Source organism: Podarcis liolepis (assembly GCF_965112155.1).
Source record: "Podarcis liolepis genome assembly, chromosome: 6".
NCBI classification, from domain to species: Eukaryota; Metazoa; Chordata; class Lepidosauria; order Squamata; family Lacertidae; genus Podarcis; species Podarcis liolepis.
Genome location: NC_139559.1, coordinates 61,906,721 through 61,927,171, shown reverse-complemented (window position 1 = coordinate 61,927,171; position 20,451 = coordinate 61,906,721). Strand labels below are relative to the sequence as shown.

Genomic DNA, 20,451 nt, shown 5'->3' with positions numbered 1-20,451 from the left:
TAAGCACCCAGCACTATCTTGGCTCAGATGAAGGGTGGTGTATAAATTTAATAAATAATAAAATAAAATGTTACACAGATAAATTTTTGGTGAAGAAGCAACCAAAGTGGCTACTTGAAGTCCCCTCTATGCCACAAGCCAATGTTCTTCCCCATGGATTACCAGACATGCATTTACTCTTACAAACGTGAATCTGGAACTCGAGAGCAAAGAAAGCTAATGGTGGTGAGGGAGCCTCAATTCAAAAGCGGAAGCCATTTTTCCAATGAAAGTTTGCCTCCTCCTCATGTAACTTTTCTACAACAAAAGCAGCCGTCAGAATTTTGTTAGGCCTTTGGGAATATGCAGCAACTGAAACAAGAAAACCCATTCTTGACAATGGCCCGGTTCATATGTCATTGTGGGCAACGGCTAATAATTTACCATAAATGTGGAGTCTCATTTCTGCTTCACTCTTTCCCTAGCAACAAACCATAATCCCTAGTTTAGCATTATGTACAGATTGTAGATTGTGGCTTGTTTCACTCAAGTAAAAAGATTGGTAAGCCAAGAATAAATACTTGTTTCACACTGTGGTTTGTCTGGAGCAAAACAAACCGTACTCCCGGTTTGGATGTAAGGCTAGGCCAGGGATTGCAGTTTGCTGCTCTTGTTTACACTGGGGCAAAGCACAGTAAACTATTAACTGTTACTATGGTGTACTAGGACAAGCAAACACAGTCATTATAGCCTACTGCATCACCATTTTTGCACATCATGCTACACTGGCCCTCATTTTGCAAATAAGGCTCTTGTACTGTGGATGGAGGGTTTTTAGTACAATACCTCCAGGAACTCTCCTCCTAATTTCATAGCTTCTGTAAGGTGCAGACATGTAAAAATGCCACCTACAAAGTTTGTTAGATACATAAGTCATTGTAAACCTTTCCATTTTTTTTTTTTAAAGCACCTTCATTTTCCAGGTCCCTGAAGCACTCACCATCTCCCATTTCATCTGAAAAGGGCAAACTGAACACTGCTTCATCAACCATGTGGTTTGGGAGATTTGTATAAAACCGGCCAACTGTGGTTTCCAAGTTGCTCAGCTGGTTCAGAACCATCATGCTCCCTTTTATCACGGGTAAAGCAGTTCGATCAGGTACTCCATATTTTGCCGAGTTTTGTTCCGCCAGATCTCGGAGAAATGCTAATTCTTTTAAACCTGTCACTCCCTCTGCAAAAGAAATGTTACAGGCAGATGAGAAGACGCAAGTCTCCGGGCTTATTAAGCAATTCTGAAACATCATATATGCACAAATGTGGAAATCTTTATAAATAGTGGAAAAGGCACACAATGGGTTGTTGGACTTCAGTTCCTATCATCTCTGACCATTGACCATATCAAAGCCCAAAGAACCTTAGAAGTTTAATTTTTCTTTTCTTTTCTTTTTTAAAAGATAACTTCTTACCATTCATGAGAGCATAGGTGAGGATCATTACAGAGTTGTTAAGAAAACCATTTTCTTCATTGATGACACGAAGTGTGGTCTTTTTACCATCTTCTGATGAATCCCTAGATGTTATTCCAGCCGACAAGTAAATTATGACCATATCTGTATCTGAGATATGTAAGATGGGAGCTTGTTAGACTAGAAAACATGTTACATTATGCTACATATCTGCAACATTGGATTCCCAGCATCAAGACTCTTTGCAGTAAATGAAAATATAAAAACCACCACTGCAATAATGGGTAGTGGGTAGACTGGGCAGAAGGAGCTCTACTGCATCCTACAGAGCTTTCAAGCCAGAATCTAACATAAAAGAAACCTTTAATCCAAACACAATAACAATGATTTTGCCATTTGGAAGATTGGTTGTGTGTGGTGTACATCTTGGAGGGGATGGCAATGCGTCCATATTGGCCAGGAGACTATAATATTTTACTCCTAAATTTGCAACAACATATAACTTTTTGTATACAGAGTAGACGAAATGAAATTAATGGACCTGAGTTAATACACTGGATCCAACCCATAGGATCTTATTTCACCCCTTTCAATATTGGAACTGGACGAGGCTGAAAGCACCTGAGCATAGCCACGTAAGGTACACATTTTGACACCCCCCCCCAAAGAAAGCAGACTCCCATCTATGTTTACTAGGCAAATAGGCATAACAAACATAACACACATCTAGTTTGGCACTTTGGATGAAGGAAGTAGGAAATATAAGGAGAAATGAAAGCTGGTTTTCTGTATCATCACTCTTAACATAGCACTTCCAAACTAACTGCATCCCCAACCATCTTGGGCTACTGGAAGAATGGCAGATGAAGTAGAAAATGCAATTTGCCATCCAGCAGTAGCAGAATATTACTGAGGTTTGTTTCCAAATCAACAGGCAGACAGTAGTTTACAGAATTGCATTATTCAGTGGGCCAGTCAGTGCCTGGAAAACATTGAGTGTGGGGAATATTATTGACACCGCTCACTTGTTCATAACTTGTTCATTCTTCTACTGTTAAAGAGGTCGTAGCAGTACCCTAATTTATTTTGCAGTTCTATAGCCCAAGCTACTGTTCTTCCTTACAATTTTAGGATCTTACTTTTCTATTACATACTTAAACAAATTGCAGTGCAAGGTACTCAAGTGTTTTTAAACCCTTGGCTATATATTTTCCATTGTCAACAGACTGTATTCCATCTGACTATTGGCACTTATTTTCTGTTTTTATCCTAGGTTACTGAATTGCCGTAACAGCTTTGTAAGGATTTATCATTTATGAAAGTGTTGTGAAACCCTCTGGAATGAAAGAACTGTAAGAATGTAAATTAATTAGAGGTGGCCACTGCTCTTTTGGAGACTAGCTGAGAGGTATGCAAACACCCATCTTTTCAGTATCATTCTTATCTCTCAAACCAGATATGCCTCAGTAATGTGCATTTCAAATCTCCATTAAAAAAATACAAAAAAAATACTGTGTGGCTTATTTGACATGCATGCAGAGCCTGCTGGGAGAGCAGGAAGTTAGAAACCTCACAACACACCAGAATAATAATTTTTTTCTGCTGGAAATGAAAACAAGCAAGAGGATTGTTTACAAGGAAATGGAAGTACTTTGCACATCCTATTTCTGAAATTATGGAGTGGTATGGCCCCTCCATTCTGTTGTTTGTGCACAATATACAATACCTCAGCTTTAAAGGCTAGCATATGCTCCCAGTGCCTATTTTAGAAAGGAACAAAAGTGATACACGAAGCCGTTTTTGAAAAAAAGGGTTTCCCACAGGAATAGAAAAACCATGCCTTGAGACAAGGAAGAAATAGAAAAACCATGCCTTTGAGACAAGGAAAAAATTAGAACGAACTATGAAAATAAAGCTGAAACTGTAAAACAGCATCTAAACACTGAACACTGAAACAGAACCAAATAATGTTCATTATTGGGTGCCACCTGCCCAATTTGTCTTTATCCGTCTGAATTGCAAGGAGTTTTATATAGATCTAAGTATTGTGCTCACACTTTATACTCCACCAGTTAGGGAGTTTGACGCTTCAGTAACTACAGTGCTACCTCTGGTTGTGGACAGGATCCATTCCGGAGCTCCGGTCGGATCCCGAGGAATTCACAACCAGAGGTACCTGTTCTGCGCATGCACACGGTGAGGTAGAGGGCTTCTGCGCATGCGCTGAAACCCAGAAAAATACTTCCGGGTTCGCTGCATGCGTAACCCGAAGGATATGCAACCAGAGGTGTGCGTATCCAGAGGTACCACTGTATTATGTACTCTACATACTCTTGTTCAGCACTTATAACTATAAGGATGGAGGTTTCGAATTCCTGCCATCTTACTTTTTGCCTTTTCAAACTGGATCGTCTACTCGTGTATACTATTATGTATATACAGGACTGTGTAGAGAGCAAATGTTTGATAGAAGGTTTGTGAGAGACACGCTGCCATCAGGATGTAACGAATTCTGGGCTTCAAGCAGGCCACAACAACTTTATTGGATTAGACTGCGATGGCATGCTCAAAAGCAACCCATGCAGAGATCAAACTGGTAGTTGTACAACTGCCCTCAGCACATGCTGTTGGAGCTGGAATGGTACATGGTGCTTGCTTTTCAGCAGCTGTTGCACACAAATGGTGCTCGATTCCTTCAGTAAACTGTCTGGGGTCAAGACTGCCTGGAAAGGGCACCTTCCAATATGAAGCTCTTCTTTCTGCTCTGCAGTGGCTCCATGGTAGCAAACCCTGCATCTGCTCAGGAGCATTTTCATGTATTCGACTGCAAAATCTCCCACATTCTTCACTTATTTCAAGGTTGAGGCCTGGTTTTGTGCACAGACACCAGGACAGAGTCTGAGTATGCACTGGCACAAGTAAAACTCTCAGTCCTTGTTTTTACTAAACTAAAATTTATCATGGGAATGAAATGCATGTTTTGTTTGAATACAGAAAAAACCCCTTTGCCTGAGGTTTGTTACTTGACTTGTGGTAGACAGTGTGCTACCTTTCTCTTACCTACAGCACATAACACCCTAGGCCTCAGGACTAGATACTGGTTGTCAGGGAACTGCCATCGGAGGAACAGGTGGGGAAAGGGCTCACGGAGGCTGAGAGAGACTCAGCAGCTAAAGCAGGAACTAGCAGGGTGAGAGGTGGATCTCTGAGGGAAAGCGAGCAAGAGGGAGGGCTCAGGGACACGTCCAGCGAGAACAGTGGGGAGGTGTCTGAAGCTCCCATAGGGAGACCCATTCCTCGCCGGAAGCTGTCACGCCGTGAGTCCCGAAGACGTGTTTCTGTTAAGGAGCTTTTATGCTGGAAGCGCTTCCGAAAACAACCACTGTCGGAATCTGCAAGTGACTAGAGCAGACATGTCTGAGGAGCTCTGTCACAGACAGAGGTTTGTGGAGTTGCACAGACTCTGAGGGACTACGATTTTACGCACAAGCAGCTCATCATCCCACCACACTGGTGAAGCCCAAATTTGCTAAGTTTCAAATTGGAACAACATACATTTCATTATCTGGGCCATTCTGCACCAGTGGAAGAAAACTCACTTATAGCAGTTCGGACATTAGTTGGATTCACAAAGGAATCACCTTATTTGCCCCATGAGATGATTCTGTGCGAAACATCTAGCTAACATGGCCTTGCAGTTACTAAGGCATGTGAGGAAAGGAAAATTGGCAGAGGTGAAGACAAAGATGCAACAAAACCTTCTTTTGGCTGCTGTGCACCACATTCATTTAAAAACAAACACTGTCATTTCAGGTAAAATAAAAATAAAAACTAGTACTTCAAAATGTTACAACCCTCTATAACCCCTGCTAAAAGGAGATAGTAAAATCAAAAAAGAAATGCAAGAAAGAAAGATGCAAGGGTAAGGGGGGAACCCCATTAATACTGCATAATAATAGACTTACTTGCTTGGAGTTTTGTGCTATTGTTTGTATTTCGTATCAGCTGAAATGCTTTTTGAAATCCTGCCGCATGCTGGGTAGGGCTGTCAGATGACTTTATATTGCTAACGAAGGTGGACATTTTCCTTTTTGTCTCGCTGGTGGCAGGAGACAGAAATGTCTTATAGCACTGATCCAAGGAACAGGTTCTCACTGTGTCTGCCACGGTTAACACAGAGATCTTAAGAGAGAAAAATACATATATTGGATTACCGTACCGTTTAGAATTCTTTATGTGCCATATTATAGCACACCCCATGATAAGCCAACAGAAAAGTCTATGTGGGTTTAAGATTCAATTGTCTAAGAAAAGAACACTTGAGGGATAAATCTGTCAAACCTGAAAAGGGTTAGACTTGTGTGTGAGAGAGATTTTGGCCTTTGTTTTGCGAAAGAATTATGACAGTCTCTGCTCATAGGTAAACCTTGCAGTTTCTGCCCATACGTAAACCTGCTGAGCTTCTAGACTACCAGTAATGGGCATTAGGGCTACACCACCATAGGATTTGAAGGAGAAAGGGATGTTATTGCCAAGTATGAGACAACAGGAAGGCTAGGGTCCTAACAAAACCACGTTTATGAGTCTTCTGAATAACCTGTGTGGGAACTACCACATTTGAAGTAGCCACAGAAGGAAGTTTTACTGAAGACTCGTCTCTCCCCACCCCCCATCCCTCCACAATATATTGCCAGCTGAGGTCCCCAAATTTGCAAACCACAGCGAACATCCCTGTTCCATTGCACGGATCACTTGAAGCAGAGTATTATATGTAAAATAGTTGCCCCATGCTCATCCTCTTCTTCTCCTGCAAAAATGCTGGGCTTCAGATGATCAGAGCACATTTGAAGCCAAGAATCACACGGAGAGAAAAAAATCCTGAATTTCTTCAAGGCTAGAAAACTGGGGTGCACCAGCACCAGGCTTTAGGGGCACTCTAAGCCTGCCTAAAGCTATGACTGGGGGAAGTGCAGTACTGACACACTGGGCCTTGGAGGCACCCCCCCCCCCCACAAACAAAAATGAATATTTAAAACCAGAACATGTCACTTATCTTGCAAGAGTTAACTCACTTTATCATGTTCATCTATTGAGTTGAGAATAACTTGGGATGCATCCTTAGCAATTTGGAGTTGTGTCTCTGTAACGGAAGCCCCATGGTCCACAATGACAACTATGTGTTTAGACTGAGGTCTAACTGTAGAGACGTAGACAGGCCTGAAATTGAAAAAGAAGTCAGGAAGCTGCACAGAAGCTTTGAACAAAACTGAAGGAGAATTCATTGGAAGGCACTCCTTGGTATTGTAAATATTTATATATTTATTGCATTTACACCCCCCTCCCCCCTCCCAAGGAGCTCTCAAGGTGGTGTACATGGTTCTTCCTTTCCTCATTTAATCCGCGCAACAACCCTGTGAGGTAGGTTAGGCTGAGAGGCAGTGAACCCTGGTTTCCCAAGTCCTAGTCCCAACATTCTAACCACTACATCACACTGTGCTAAGAACTGCAAAAGGCGCCATATTAAAGAGCTCTTATACAATGATTTGAACATGTTTTGAGAGCTGATACGGATGCCATCTTTACTTCTTTCATCTGCTTATTTTTGGTTGAGCAAATCCCAGTTTAGCGGCTGACTTGTTTGGCAGCCTTGGGCAAAATTCTCCCCAAATATTTATAAACACTGGAATAACAGTGACCTGATGAGACTTTTGAGAGGACAAACCATGATAAAGATTTCAAGCATTAAAAGTGAATTAGCTTCCCCAGAGAGTCTGCTGTGCAACTGTGTGAATGGTACACAAACAGTGTGTGCAAGCCTAATTCTCGAATGCACCAGGAAAAATTATACTGGGTTATCTGAGTAAGCCTTAGGTATCCAATTTTAAATCCATCATTTAGTAATAGTCCAACCAGTTATGATGTTTACATCATGCAGAACTTGTTTCAACAAAGAATCCCTGTTTTGCACTGAAAGCATGAGGTCTGAACCGGTTTACATCTATATCAGCTGATGCAGTGACTGCTAAGCAGCTGGAGAAATTATTACAGCACAGTATAGCTAGCATGTAGGGAAAAAGGCAAACTGTGTAAAATTGCATTAGTGCATTAGGCTTGGGTTTATGATCATCAGACAAAGTCTCTTGCCATGATAGTCTTTCCTATTAATGCCCTAGAATGTAATTCATTCATAAAGGTCAATAATCTGCAAGACTTTCTTATCTCTGCATACTATTAAAAGGAAGTCTTTGTCAGTCTATTAAGGGAGCAGAGTATTTGCATGTTGAGAAGGGTTTGACTAAAACAAGGTTGTTGTTTTTTCCACTGAGGTTTGAAAATCTTGACAAAGGAATCCCGACAAAGGAAATTAAAAAGACAAAACAGGAACATACACACCCTGTTCCACCTCTCAGTTTGTCAAGACCAAAGACTCTCTGGCATAAACAAAAGATCTTTGTGTCTAAATATTACTATATCAAAGACTCCCAGATAATTCTTATTACAGGAAAAAGGAATTCAGGAAAATAGTCTATAAGATTATACTTGTTGGCATCATCAGCTCTTAATATTAAAACAACCTACCGCCATACACTGGTACAGTATTAACATCTAGGATCTTTAAAACACATAGTGGACATGCAAAGCTTACATGCAAAGGAAACGCTGACAAACATCCATTCAAATGAGTGGAATAAAAATGCCACAAATACATGCCTTGTTTAATCACTGATACTTCTGAAGCAGCTCTGAAAATTACCTTTCTATTAATGGGACAAACCTATCTAAGAGGTAATTACAATTCCCAGAATTCATGTGATAAAGCAATAAAAGAGGCAAATTTTAAAACCACTGGAATGTCAAGTGAAGTTTGTAACCATGGCAAGAACACTGAGCCAGAAAAAAGAGCAGGGTCTAGATGGGCCACTTGGCTTGATCCAGCTCCATTCTTATGTTCATATTGGTTACTTTTCTTCCCAATAAACTTTTATTACATCCTTGCACATGGAACACAAGGAACCTGTTTCTGCACGTAGATAGCTTTTGCTGGATCAGGGCATTTGACTGCTGACAGGCTTCTTAATCTAGAAATTGTCTTCAGTCCCTTCCAGCATTTGCAATTGAATACTTCCTCACTCATTCAACTTTAATTGAATAATGGAACTTCACTTGCCACACCTTTCTGGTTTGGCAGCAGCCTATTAAGCTTCTGCTATATAGCAAATTCAAAGTATGAGAGTGTTGTGTGTAGCAAGGAGATAACCATCCTTTCTGGAAAGCTCTTTCAGCCTTCTTGATTTTAATACTTCTTGGAGAAAGCTCTGTTAATATTTTAGAGTGATATTTTTATTTTTTAAGTGAAGATGTTAATGGGGAATGGTTCAAAAGACTGAACTATCATGTTGGCAATTGGGATTAAGTATACCAGTAAACTGTTTAGCTCACTGTGAAATAGCCATATGATTGCTTCACGAGCAACCAGCATGTGTCACCCTATTTGAAATCTTCAGTTCCACTGCAGAGCTGCAGTCAGCTGAGCATTGGCACACTGAATGTCTGTTGGGCTAGAGTTTGAGCACCTGAGGCAGTAATCACGCTACAACTTCACCATGTGCTGAAACCCACTTAAAATCCATATTTTCATCACGCCTATTAAAAGTTCACCGGGTGTGGTCAGATTATTATATTACCATCCTTACTGATATAACATTCATAATGGAGGGCAGCCTACAAATTATATCGAATAAAATCACCCATGATATATTTTCTGTTCAGATTTTGTTTTTTAAAAAATAAAAAAATCAATAAAACCGTACCTGCTGCGATGCTCGTAATTGCCCTTACATCGAAATTTGTGAGCTGGAAACACAGTAAAAATGCCTTCTTCTGAACTAAAGTATTGCCATTTTATTCCTGGGTTGGACTTCAGATTGTCAGCAAGTACTATTTAAAAAAAAAAAAGAGAAGGTGAATGAATGGTATTATAATCAAAAGAATGTTTTAAAATAACAGGTTAATTGTTTCTTTAAAGTAACATTAATGTGACTGAAATCAAAAGAGAATGCTTTTTTACAGAGTATAAAATTGTAAGAATGCCCACTATCAACGCTCTACTGTATTTTCATTTTTTAACCAACATGTTTTCGGACACCTCCCCCCAAACCAGACATTTTTCACTCCTAACACTTTAGGCAAATTTAGGCAAGGCTACATGCCACCCTCAATTCTGCAATGTGTCCACAAACCTGCAAAGTAAGCATCCCAGGCATTGTCTCAGACCTATGGTACTTGTTGAGATGAATAGCTATGGAAGTGTTTGCAACGTCGGTTTTTTGTTACCGGCCAGGAAACCTTTGAGCCAAAGGGTAAAATAGGATATATATTTTTCCTGAACGAAATAGCCTTGGTGGACTGTATACAGTAAATTCGCCTTACATTGTATATACCACTACAATAGGATTTCTACATGTGGACTAACCGTGAAGCTGTGCTATAGTAAAATAAGTGAAACATTAGAACTTAATAAACATTTCAAGGCAAATAGCCAAAAACAAATGTAGAAGTCAATGGTGATCCTACATAAGGAAGGGTCCCTTGGTCAGTCCCCACAAAAGCTTTCCGGAGCTGGGTAGCAGTTCAGCTTTTGAATGGGAGCCAAGCTCTGCTCCTTTCAGTGGTGGCCACCCACCATTTTATGCTACCTCAGCCCCACAGAGCTATGAAATCTATAGTCCAGGTAGAACTACAGACCTATTGATTTTGAGTAATTTAAGATGGCAAGCAGTCAGCATGGATGAGAGCAAAGCTTAACATCCATTCAAATGTCCCACCACCCATCCATCACTGAAGCTGTCTAGGAGCCCAGTGAAGTGGGTAACTAGTGCCAAAGTCGAAGCAGCAACAGCATATTGCCCTAGTTGGGAGAAGGCCCTGCCCCCAAGGCCTGGTTCCAGCCCTGTCTTCCTGCCAGAACTCTCCAAAGGTGCTCATGACATCCTCCTTGGTCTGGCTCAGCAGACTCATTCCTGACCACTGACCATGCTGGTGATGGGAACTGGAATCTAACAATATCTTCTGGAAAGCCACAAGTTCCCCATCTCTGGTACAGAAGAAACATGGCTGACTGAAACCCTCACCAGAAGTTATCTCCTGGTGTTTTTCGGACCCTGACCAGAAGTTCTCTCCTGGTGTTTTTCGGGTGGGTGGGGGAAAGTTGTGAAGATATGCTGCAACGTTTTGTAGCAGGTCCCATTCCTTCACACTGTTTCCATGCTTCCCAGCACATGCAAGCCTCACTTAACCCATGATATAATGAGACTTCACTGTAAACTCAACTTGTTCTATTCCACTGAGTTAATTATATCATTTTAAGAGCGTGTTTACAACAATACATGTTTTCACTGTACAGTGGTGCCCCGCAAGACGAATGCCTCGCAAGACGGAAAACTCGCTAGACTAAAGAGTTTTCCGTTTTGGAGGTGCTTCGCAAAACGAATCTCCTATGGGCTTGCTTCGCAAGACGAAAATGTCTTGCGAGTTCCTGCGGGGTTTTTTCCTCCCCCCCCTTTTTCTAGGCCGCTAAGCCGCTTATCAGCTGATCCGATAAGCCGATAAGCCGATAAGCCGCTAAAAGCCGCTAATAGCACTAATCCGCTAATCCGTCAATGGGCTTGCTTCGCAAGACGAAAAAACCGCTAGACGAAGAGAATCACAGAACGGATTCTTTTCGTCTTGCGAGGCACCACTGTATGACGCTTCTCTTCCTTTTCCTTCCTCTGCCACATTTTAACAGTTACCATGCTTGTTCTTTCCCTGAACACAAATCTTTCCCCAAAATTCACAGAACAGGACCTATGCTGCTCTTCCTTAAACCTCTTAACTTTGCTTTTTCTACGAAGGCAAACTTCCCTGCTCTAAGTAACTGGTTTTATTTCATGACTGTGAGCCTCAGCTTCAAACAATCCACAAATACTAAATGCTCTTTCTTATATAGAATAAAAAAAGTCTTAATATTAGATAAGCCTGTGTAGTATGAAGAGAATAGTACTAATACGGTGCAGATACCAGGACTCCCCACCACGACTCCATTCAAAGCGCCTTCACAAACGCACAGATGAGGCAGGATTGTTCTCATCTTACAAATATGGAGCTGTGTGCAGAGAAATGCAGTAACTTATCCAAAAGCTCAAAGTGAGTGAAGCAGCCAAGCAAGTAATATAAGCCTTGGGGAATTTGCTCCTAGCTGCAAGTTCAAGTTACTAGACTATGCTCACTTACTCTCCCAGACTGCACTTTCTTAATTATTCAAATAGACAGCTTTTCAAGTGCAGATTTTTAATTTATGGAGTGAGACTTGAAATTTTAAGGCGGTATTTAAGCTTGGAGAAGAAACAGCTGTTAGACACATTTTACCAAATAAGTCAGAACACCAGCTCTATGTCAGCTCCTTATGCTAAATTACATTTTTGGGGATTTATATTTTTATTTTTAAGAAAAAACAGATTGGGAGAGAAACAGGAGAACTGCAGTACACCCCTGATAAGGCTGTTCCCAGCTAAACCTAAACAAGCAAATCTACCAAAACAAAGTTAACATTACTGAATAGACTTTTTTTTTAAGGGATAATGTACCAAGCGTCCTCAAATACAAATATCTCCAATGAATCCTGCAAACTCCAGGTGCCAGTTTTCAAAATGCAAATATAAAAATATAAAAACATAGGAACAATGATCTAGAGCAGTGTTTCCCAACCACTGTTCCGCGGCACACTAGTGTGCCGCGAGATGTTGCCTGGTGTGCCGCGGGAAAAATCAAAAAATTCGAAAGATTTTTTTTTTAAAGTCAAATTTTCGATTGGGGCGCCGTCACTAGATGACCCCTGGGGTTCCCTCCCTCCCTCCCGCTCTGCACCTCCCTCCTCCTCCTCCTCCTCCTCCGGGGAGGCCCTTCCTGGCTCTCGGCCAAGGCTTGGCGGCTGCCACTCACTCACTCGCTCGCCCACCCGTCCCTCCATCCCTGCACCCGGCCTCTCCCCCTCCGTCCCCGGTGCGGGGGCTGCCGGGATCCGTAGTCCCCTCGCCCTTGGGCTCCGCGCCCGCGCGGGGTGCGCAAACTATGTTTCCCAGCGTGGCCTGGCAGGCCGGGCGTTTTGTTTGAAGCGCTCTTCTCCCGGCCATGGAATGAGCGCGGCGGCGGCGGCCGGGCGGGCAGGGGCTCTTCCGCGCAGACCCCGCGCAGCCTGCCTGCGCCCCCGCGGAGATCGGGCGGCAGGATCGAGCCCGGGGATCCCCGCGGAGGCGGAGCGGCGGAGGCTGCCCCCCAGGTAGGGCTGCGTCGGGGGGTTTTAATTTTTGCAATGCTGCATCCGCGCCGGAGGGGACGCATCGGACCGCGGGGAGACCCCTTGGCGGGCATGCAAGGCAATGCATGCGTGCAGGCATTGCATGGAGTGCAGTGCAATGCAATGGCAACGCGGCGCCCTGCATGCATGCATGCAACTTCCACCGGCGCTCCGGACTTGGCAGGTGAGGGGGGTCCCCAGTGGGTGGCAGAGAGAGCCGGGAAGGCGAAGGGGAGCCGGGGGGGAGCAGCGCTGCTCCCCGAGCCGAGCCCGGGGGAAACTTCGGCGTCGTTGCGCCGGGTGTTGGAAGCGGAGGCTGGCGGGGGCCCCTCACCTGCAAAACCTGGTCGCCTCTCATATATTTCGTGCATTGCATTCATCACCCGCTTTCTCCTCCAAGGAGCTCCCGGGGGCGCGCGTGGTTCTCCCCGTGTTATCCTCGCAACAACAGCCCTGCGAGGTGGGTCAGGCGAGTGGCCCAAGGGAGCACCCAGGGATTGTCCTGGCCAGGTGGGGTGATTTGAACCCTGCTCTCTGCCCGGTCTTCGTCCTCATTTAGCCCCCACATGTGCATGACTGTGCATGACTGAGGTTTTCCCCCCTCGTCTTGGCTATGGTGTGAGTCTGTGCTGTTAATTAATGGGGTTCTGCCTTCGGAGAAGATGAGCCAGCCCTCAAGGAGGTGATTATGTAATTTGCTAGCAATTCATGTCCCTCCCGGCGTGACCCTGCGCGCTGACGTCACGGGGCTGTAATGGTGGTGTGCCTCGAGATTTTTTTCATGAAACAATTTTGCCTTTGCCCAAATAAGGTTGGGAAACACTGATCTAGAGCTACACATATGCCCTGAAGGCTCTGAAAGCTTTTATTGTTAGGCAGTGGATGGGCATTGGTAAAGCTAACAGTAAGCAATGGACCAGTTTTTTTGGTCTGGTATCAGGCTTCCAAAGGGGAACCACACAAGTGATCTTGACTGCTAGATGAGAACAGCAGGAGGCCAATATATAGCACCATCTCAATCATACAGTTCCAGGGCAGAAAGAAATCTGGGTTAGTAGCTGCATTGTGCAGCCAATTCTGAAACTCTACATGACATCATTTGATGCTTCCTAGGCATTGTATTCAATGCAGTGCTAAGGAGGATGTTCCATGAGCTCAATGATATCTCATAGTGCTGTGGAACATTCTCCCTCTCTGCTCCCTCCTAAATTTGTTCTGGGGGTTCCCCCACCTTCCAAAGCAGATTGACTACTATTGACTAATATGCAACGTAAACTATTAAGCCTCATTTTTGCAAGTCAGCAGCCAGCTGAGAGCAAAACAGCTGACAGCATTGCCCTGGCCCCTTACTCCCTGGACCACCACAGAGAGAGTTGCTGGCTGATTCTCTCTGCACAGCAGCTGGAAGGTATTCTGCAACTTGATGGCCCAGCTGGATCAGGGGATCTGGGCAATCAAAAGGAGCCCTGCTGGCCTTGCCCAATTGCTGAATCAGGATTTGCTCCCAACATTTAAGAAACCTGTCTGCTGGAGTAATTGCTCTGTGCTGAGCCTTGCCAGCAGATTTATCTTGCTGAAACCTTTTCACCATTCACTCACCAGCTTCCTGGCTGCCAGGCCAGCCAGGCACCAGCCCTGGTCACTAAGCGCGTAAACACAGGTTTTGCTCCCCAATACACCATAACATTTATTTACTAAGGGAGAGCACAGGGAGAAAGCTTCATTTGTAAACATTTGCCAGCTGTGAAAAGCACCTCACCTTTCAGTGAATTTTGAGGAAGTGGAAACGGGTGAAAATATTTTGTCCATTCAGAATGAGGGCAGGAAGCATTGCCCTCAATTGGAATTGGTTTTGTGGTAGTAACATGTAATCACATATATCATATGTGCATCATGTAATCACATATATCACATATATGTAATCACCATGATGCTACCAAGCTGATTATGTGTTCCAGTTTCTGGAATAATGTTGTATGCAAAATGCCATGAGAAAAAACTCCTGCTGATTTGGGAAGAAATAGCAGAACAAGGGCAAACACAGCTAAGCAATCTGGGATTTCAGGAGATATTTCAGGTACCAGAGGGATATTTTTTGCAGTAGAAATGCGAACATTCAATCCAGCTCTGATTATCAAAGCCAAGTAAACCTTTTGGTACATGTGGGCCAGCTCCATCTGCTCTGATTGACACAAGCTCTACAGGGGCCTCCACAAAGGTCCTTCTCAGTTCTGCTATCTGAACACCTTCATAATTGGAGATGCCAAGAGATTGAATCAGGAACCGTACTCAATTCACTGCACTATGGAACTGCTTTAAATTAATAGACATGAAGCCAGGGTACATCTGCACAGTAGTCTCCATGCTCCCAACTTTAGGATTAAAGCACAAACATTGAAAAAAACTATGAAAATTAGGGAAGAACTGAGGCCCACATTACTATTGTCAGACACACAAACAATACTCCCAATTTGCACTTCAGCAAACAATCTGGGCAGAGAAAAGATGCAGTCATGAATAAAGTATCTTGCAGGCAAGAGAACAAATTGAAACTCTCCCCTAAGGTAAGGTTACCAGATTTTTTTCAATGAATCTGGGGACACTTTTCAACTTCAATGGATTTTGTATGGGGACTGATTTGTAAATCTGGGGACTGTCCCCGGGAAATGGGGATGTCTGGTAACCTTACCCTAAGGGTCACCAGATTCACATACAGTGGTACCTCGGCAAGACGAATGCCTCGCAAGACGAAAAACGCGCAAGACGAAAGAGTTTTCCATTTTTTGAGTCATTCCGGAAGACGAATTTCCCTATGGGCTTGCTTCGCAAGACGAAACGTCGTGCAAGTTCTTGCGAGTTTGTTTCCTTTTTCTTAAAGCTGCTAATAGCCGCTAAGCCGCTAATAGCTGTGCTTCGCAAGAAGAAAAAAATGCAAGATGAAGAGACTCGCGGAACGGATTAATTTCGTCTTGCGAGGCACCACTGTACTGTATTGGCCCGAATATAAGCCGCACCTGAAAAATTGGAGGGGGGGGGGGAGAAAAGAAAAATACCTGAATATAACTTGTCCTGGGTGCATACCATAAGGTCGTGGATATAAGCTGCAATTTCACAGTTGACATTTGTGGGGAAAGTGTGGCTTATATTCAGGTCAATATGGTACATCTCTTCTACTGCAATGAAAAGCTTGAAAAATTACAATGTATTTGTACTTGGCTAAAGCTATTTATTACCTACAAGGCAACAACAACAACAAAAGTTTCACTTTAAGTCTGATATTTTATTGTTTTTGCGTAGTTAGCAAAACTGACTGGGTCTGGTGCTATGATGGGCAACAATGATACTGAATTGTAATTGGGTCATACTTTCATATTGTTAGCTTTTTAGGCAGAGCTATATAGAGCTGTTAAAAAGAAAACCACCAATAAACACAGACTGATTTTCAAAAGGAGGCAAGCTTTGTCCAAACAACAGTGTGTGTCAATTGATGGCATGCACTATGCAATGATAAAAGACGATAAAATCTTTTATAGTGGGAAATCGTTATCACTAGCAATGGAGAGAACACTTTTTAAATTTGCTGTTTTTATTACCTGAAATTTAACTGTACAATAAAAGAAGTTGCACTGCAAAACATTTGATCCAGATTGAGGTTTTTATCCCATCGTAATAATTTAATTATTTATATCCCACCCATCTGGCTGGTTGGGTCCCCCAACGCTTTCTTAAAGAACTTTAGATGTGCATTAAGTGACATTCCTGCCTCTCAACGCCCCATTCCTCAGGATGCCTAAAACACATAAGGCACAGTTGAGGAAACTGACATAAAGGGGGGGGGGGGAGAGAGGTGAGAGAGAATCTATTTTTAGCTTCCAACAGAGGACTGCCACATTACATATATAATGTGGAAAGGGTGCTGCTCTCATTCTAGCCTAAGGCACTTAACTTTAATACTCAATATGTGACTTATTAAAGTAACTGTTACATAATGAGTAATCATGTTCCATTTTTAGTATGTTTGAAGATTAATTAGTTAATGATTCCAATACGCTTTATATCTTGCAAGTGTTATCCATAAGTGCCAAGCGTTATCATTTTGGCATTCTCTCTGAAGTTTTTTAAGGTTGTCTCCACAAGGGGCCCGTCTCCTGTTACGTGCTTCACGCCTTTAAGGTAATTTTTAATCAGGAACAACTAATAAGGGCTTTGTGTGGGATTTTGCAAACCTGACAGCATTGCACCAAAGTCATGCATTGTCAGTATGCCTCTCTTAAATGTTCACACCCATGCCTGTAGCGAAAATCTACTGGACACCCTGCACTTAAAGAGATGACCTCAGGATTTTGCCTTTTCACAGTGCCAAGATTCAACCCTGAATAAAGAGACTGCTACTGGGCATGTGGCAAATGTTTTTACCTAACTCCTGGGTGGGGTGGGTGGGGGGACAAGGAAAGAGTTTTGCGGTGCCTAAGCTTTCGCATATAAGCTTATTTTATCAAATGCACGAATGATCCTCGCTTAGCAGCTATATAAATACACATTGGTTTAAAAAGGGGGAGGGGAGAGATATAAACAGAGGAGCCAAAAAGTCATGAAAAGCAGGCTTGCAAATTCCAGGTGCTCCTAATCTTAGAAGTAAGGCACTTTTACTCTTCCAGAAAACCCGATTACCTCCACAAAAAGTTTTTCAGGGTCCCTTTTAAACAGCTCACTGCAACTTTGCAGGAAAAGCACCACAGCTCCAGAATGGCAGAATTTTACAAAAGTGATTTGTCATTCTTTCTAGGATAGGAGTTAGTAGGGGGAATGTGTTAGCAGGAATGTGGTTATTTTTTTGCTAAACCAATACCTTGAGGAGATAAATGGAACAATGCATTATGGAACAATGCTACTGTGCTTTAAATAAATCTATCTGGGCACCAGAAACAAGAGAGATACCTGCTTACTTAGTTTAGATGCTAGGATATATACAATGGATGCCATCTTAGCAAGCCTCACATAGGAACATGGCATAAAAGGAAAGCATTTTAAAGAGTAAAAGGCTTGGAATGAAGATAAAAGGAGACCCCCAAAGTACACCTCTTAGGGATTGTAGCAAGGAAGAAACTAAGAAATCTCAGCAGGGAATTCTTGCAGCTTTACTGGATGAAAAATAAAAGGATACCTGAAAGTGTGGGGGGGGGGGTTAGAAAGCTTATTTTTCCAGCTGAAGTAGTCCCCTTATCTCACAGAAGATTGTACACTGTGGTCATAGAAAAATAAGCACAGGGTTATGGCAAAATTGGCAGCTCTCCCTAGGGAAGGCAGAATGAACTAACAAGCTGGAGGAAAAGAACTATCAGAACTTTCTGAAGATGAAGATAAGGAAGAAAGGCTTTTGAGGCTACAATCAACTGAGGTATCAGGAATAATCTGTCTATTTGGATAGAAACCACATTATTCAAGAGTTTCTACAGACCCGATCCCTTAACAAAACAGATCAGTAATGATGAGTAGTTTTGTAATGTTTCGCCTTAATTTGCTGGAAGCTTTACTGTTTGTTTGTTTGTTTGTTTGTTTGTTTGTTTGTTTGTTTTTCCAGGGAGTGCAAAGGATTATAGTCTAAACTCACAAAAAAGTGAGCTCCTACATGACACTCCCTGGCATATATAGGAAAGAGAATCATCAGCACCAGACTTCTTTTATAGCTATGCTGCAATTCCCTAAAGAACATTAGGGGCCTAAATTTAAAATCTGGCTGGGTGTTTTCTTTAATACCATATCTTCACTTATATGATTCCTGACTTAAACTCAAAATAATAATTATTCATTGTAAATGGAAACCCACATGGCCCACAAGGGATAAATCAGACAGCCAGAAAAGGAAAAGGGAAGGGAAGGAAACCAGCCACATTTGCCTTTTATGTTCGTTAACATTCAACCACCTTTTCAGCTCAAAGCTGTAGTGTATGTAGCATGGATGATTCCTGGGACAGCTGAAAGGCATTTCAAAAGGTGCATAACCTCTCCTAGGATATCTCTTCCTGCATTCTACCATATTAAACCAACAAGAGGAGAACCAGATATAGTGGCCTATTATGGCAGTGACAGCAGCGATAGTTCTCCTTTGAAAATACACAGCCACCAACAGTGAAGAGTTGACCCAGGAAGGATCAGCTACATGGCAGTGGGTCCATGAAGAATCTCTATATCCACACAGCAGCAAATGAACTAAAGGTGAAGACAGATGTGAATTAAAATCAGAATTCATGGCAGATCTTTCCTGGCTTCTCAGTGGAATGGACAGCAAGCTGAATACTTGTTCAAGCAATCGGTCATGCATCTCCCTGCACTCTGCCCTTTATCTCACTACCATTGGTGCCATCCTCCTCTACCTGGAAAAAGTTAATTAAATAAACACAAAAGAAGGCTGTGCTAGTTCCATCTCAGGCAGCCTGCTTCAGTGCACTGCTATCCCTGCCCCCCCCCGCCCCAGCTAGAGAATGATGTAACAGCAGCAAGTGAGCGAGGGAAGGCCAATGGCTTGAATTAGTATTTGATATGCTGGTATCATAGAAATGTAGAGTTGGAAGAGACCCCCAAGTCATCTAATCCAAACCCCCACAGGGCCAGAAACCCCCACATTTTACCAGCTTCTCCACAAGAATATAATGGGGAACTTTGTCAAAAGCCTTGCTGAAATCAAGATACACTATATAAAAATACAAGTTTCACGAGTATGTTCCTTCAGCTGTGAAGCCATGCCAGCATATACCATTTCACACACCAGGAAAAACTTTCTGACAGTAAGAGCTGTTCTATAGAGTGGAACAGACCCCCTTGGAAAGGTAGTGAAGTCTCCCTCCTTGGAGGTTTTTAAGCAGAAGTTGGATGGCCATTTATCATGTATGATCTAGTTGAGATTCCTGCATTGCTGGATGTTGGACCAAATTGCACCTGTCTTTACTCCAAGCATTACAAAATCATCAGTTGTAGGACTGACAATGAGAGGAAATGGGTGGAGAAGAAGTAACAAGGAAAAGAAAGTGCAATTGCTAACTGAAGAGTGATCCCTGCTTGTTACAATCACAGCAGCTTCTCCTTTTCCATTTAAAATGCAGGACAAAGTCCTCTCCAGTAAAGAAATCACACACTTGCACCCCCTACATTATTGATAAAATACAAACACACACACTCCTATATCTGTAGTTGACTGCACATCTCCTATAAACCCACACACACACCTTCGTTTTGACCTCTACAGCCCCTTAATCTGTACCTTTTATTTAAGGGGGGGAGGGCAAGGGAGTTTAAGTCAAATCAGAACTCTCCCATGCTATAAAAAACCCAAACCACATATATCGCTGGATGACAAAAGGTTTCTCCCCACCCCACCCCCTTTTCTAAACAGTAAAGCTAAGTTATTTCCATTTGAAAACAATGCTAATAAAGTAGTGTTAACGGAAGGCTCAATCTCTTGTGAAAAGTCTTGCAGTCTTAGACAGCAACCACACCTCCAGCTTTATAACGTGCCAAGCAAATGGGTCAATCCCCAGTATAGAAACCCCACAGCACATCAAAGAAACGAAGTATTTCAGGGCATCTTCATAAATCAGAGTTAATGCCAGTTTGCTGCAGAACCTCTACGTTAGATGAACTCAAAAGATCAAAGAGGCCCCTTTGTAATGT

The 20,451-nt window shown here is 42.7% G+C and overlaps 1 protein-coding gene across 3 annotated transcripts in view; it reads right to left on the bottom strand.

Annotated features, from left to right (window-relative positions):
- Positions 1–20,451, bottom strand: part of CACHD1 (cache domain containing 1) — a 122,196-nt gene that overhangs the window by 36,507 nt on the left and 65,238 nt on the right. For all 3 annotated transcript variants that reach the window (XR_014527731.1, XM_083510255.1, XM_083510256.1), the window contains exons 5-9: positions 9,260–9,386; positions 6,521–6,665; positions 5,414–5,630; positions 1,449–1,598; positions 980–1,213 (exon numbers count right to left, since the gene is read on the bottom strand). Coding sequence is in view for 2 of the 3 variants with exons in the window: in XM_083510255.1 (XP_083366381.1) it covers positions 980–1,213; positions 1,449–1,598; positions 5,414–5,630; positions 6,521–6,665; positions 9,260–9,386 (873 nt within the window). In the remaining variant the exon portion in view is untranslated. The remainder of the gene's footprint in view (positions 1–979; positions 1,214–1,448; positions 1,599–5,413; positions 5,631–6,520; positions 6,666–9,259; positions 9,387–20,451) is intronic.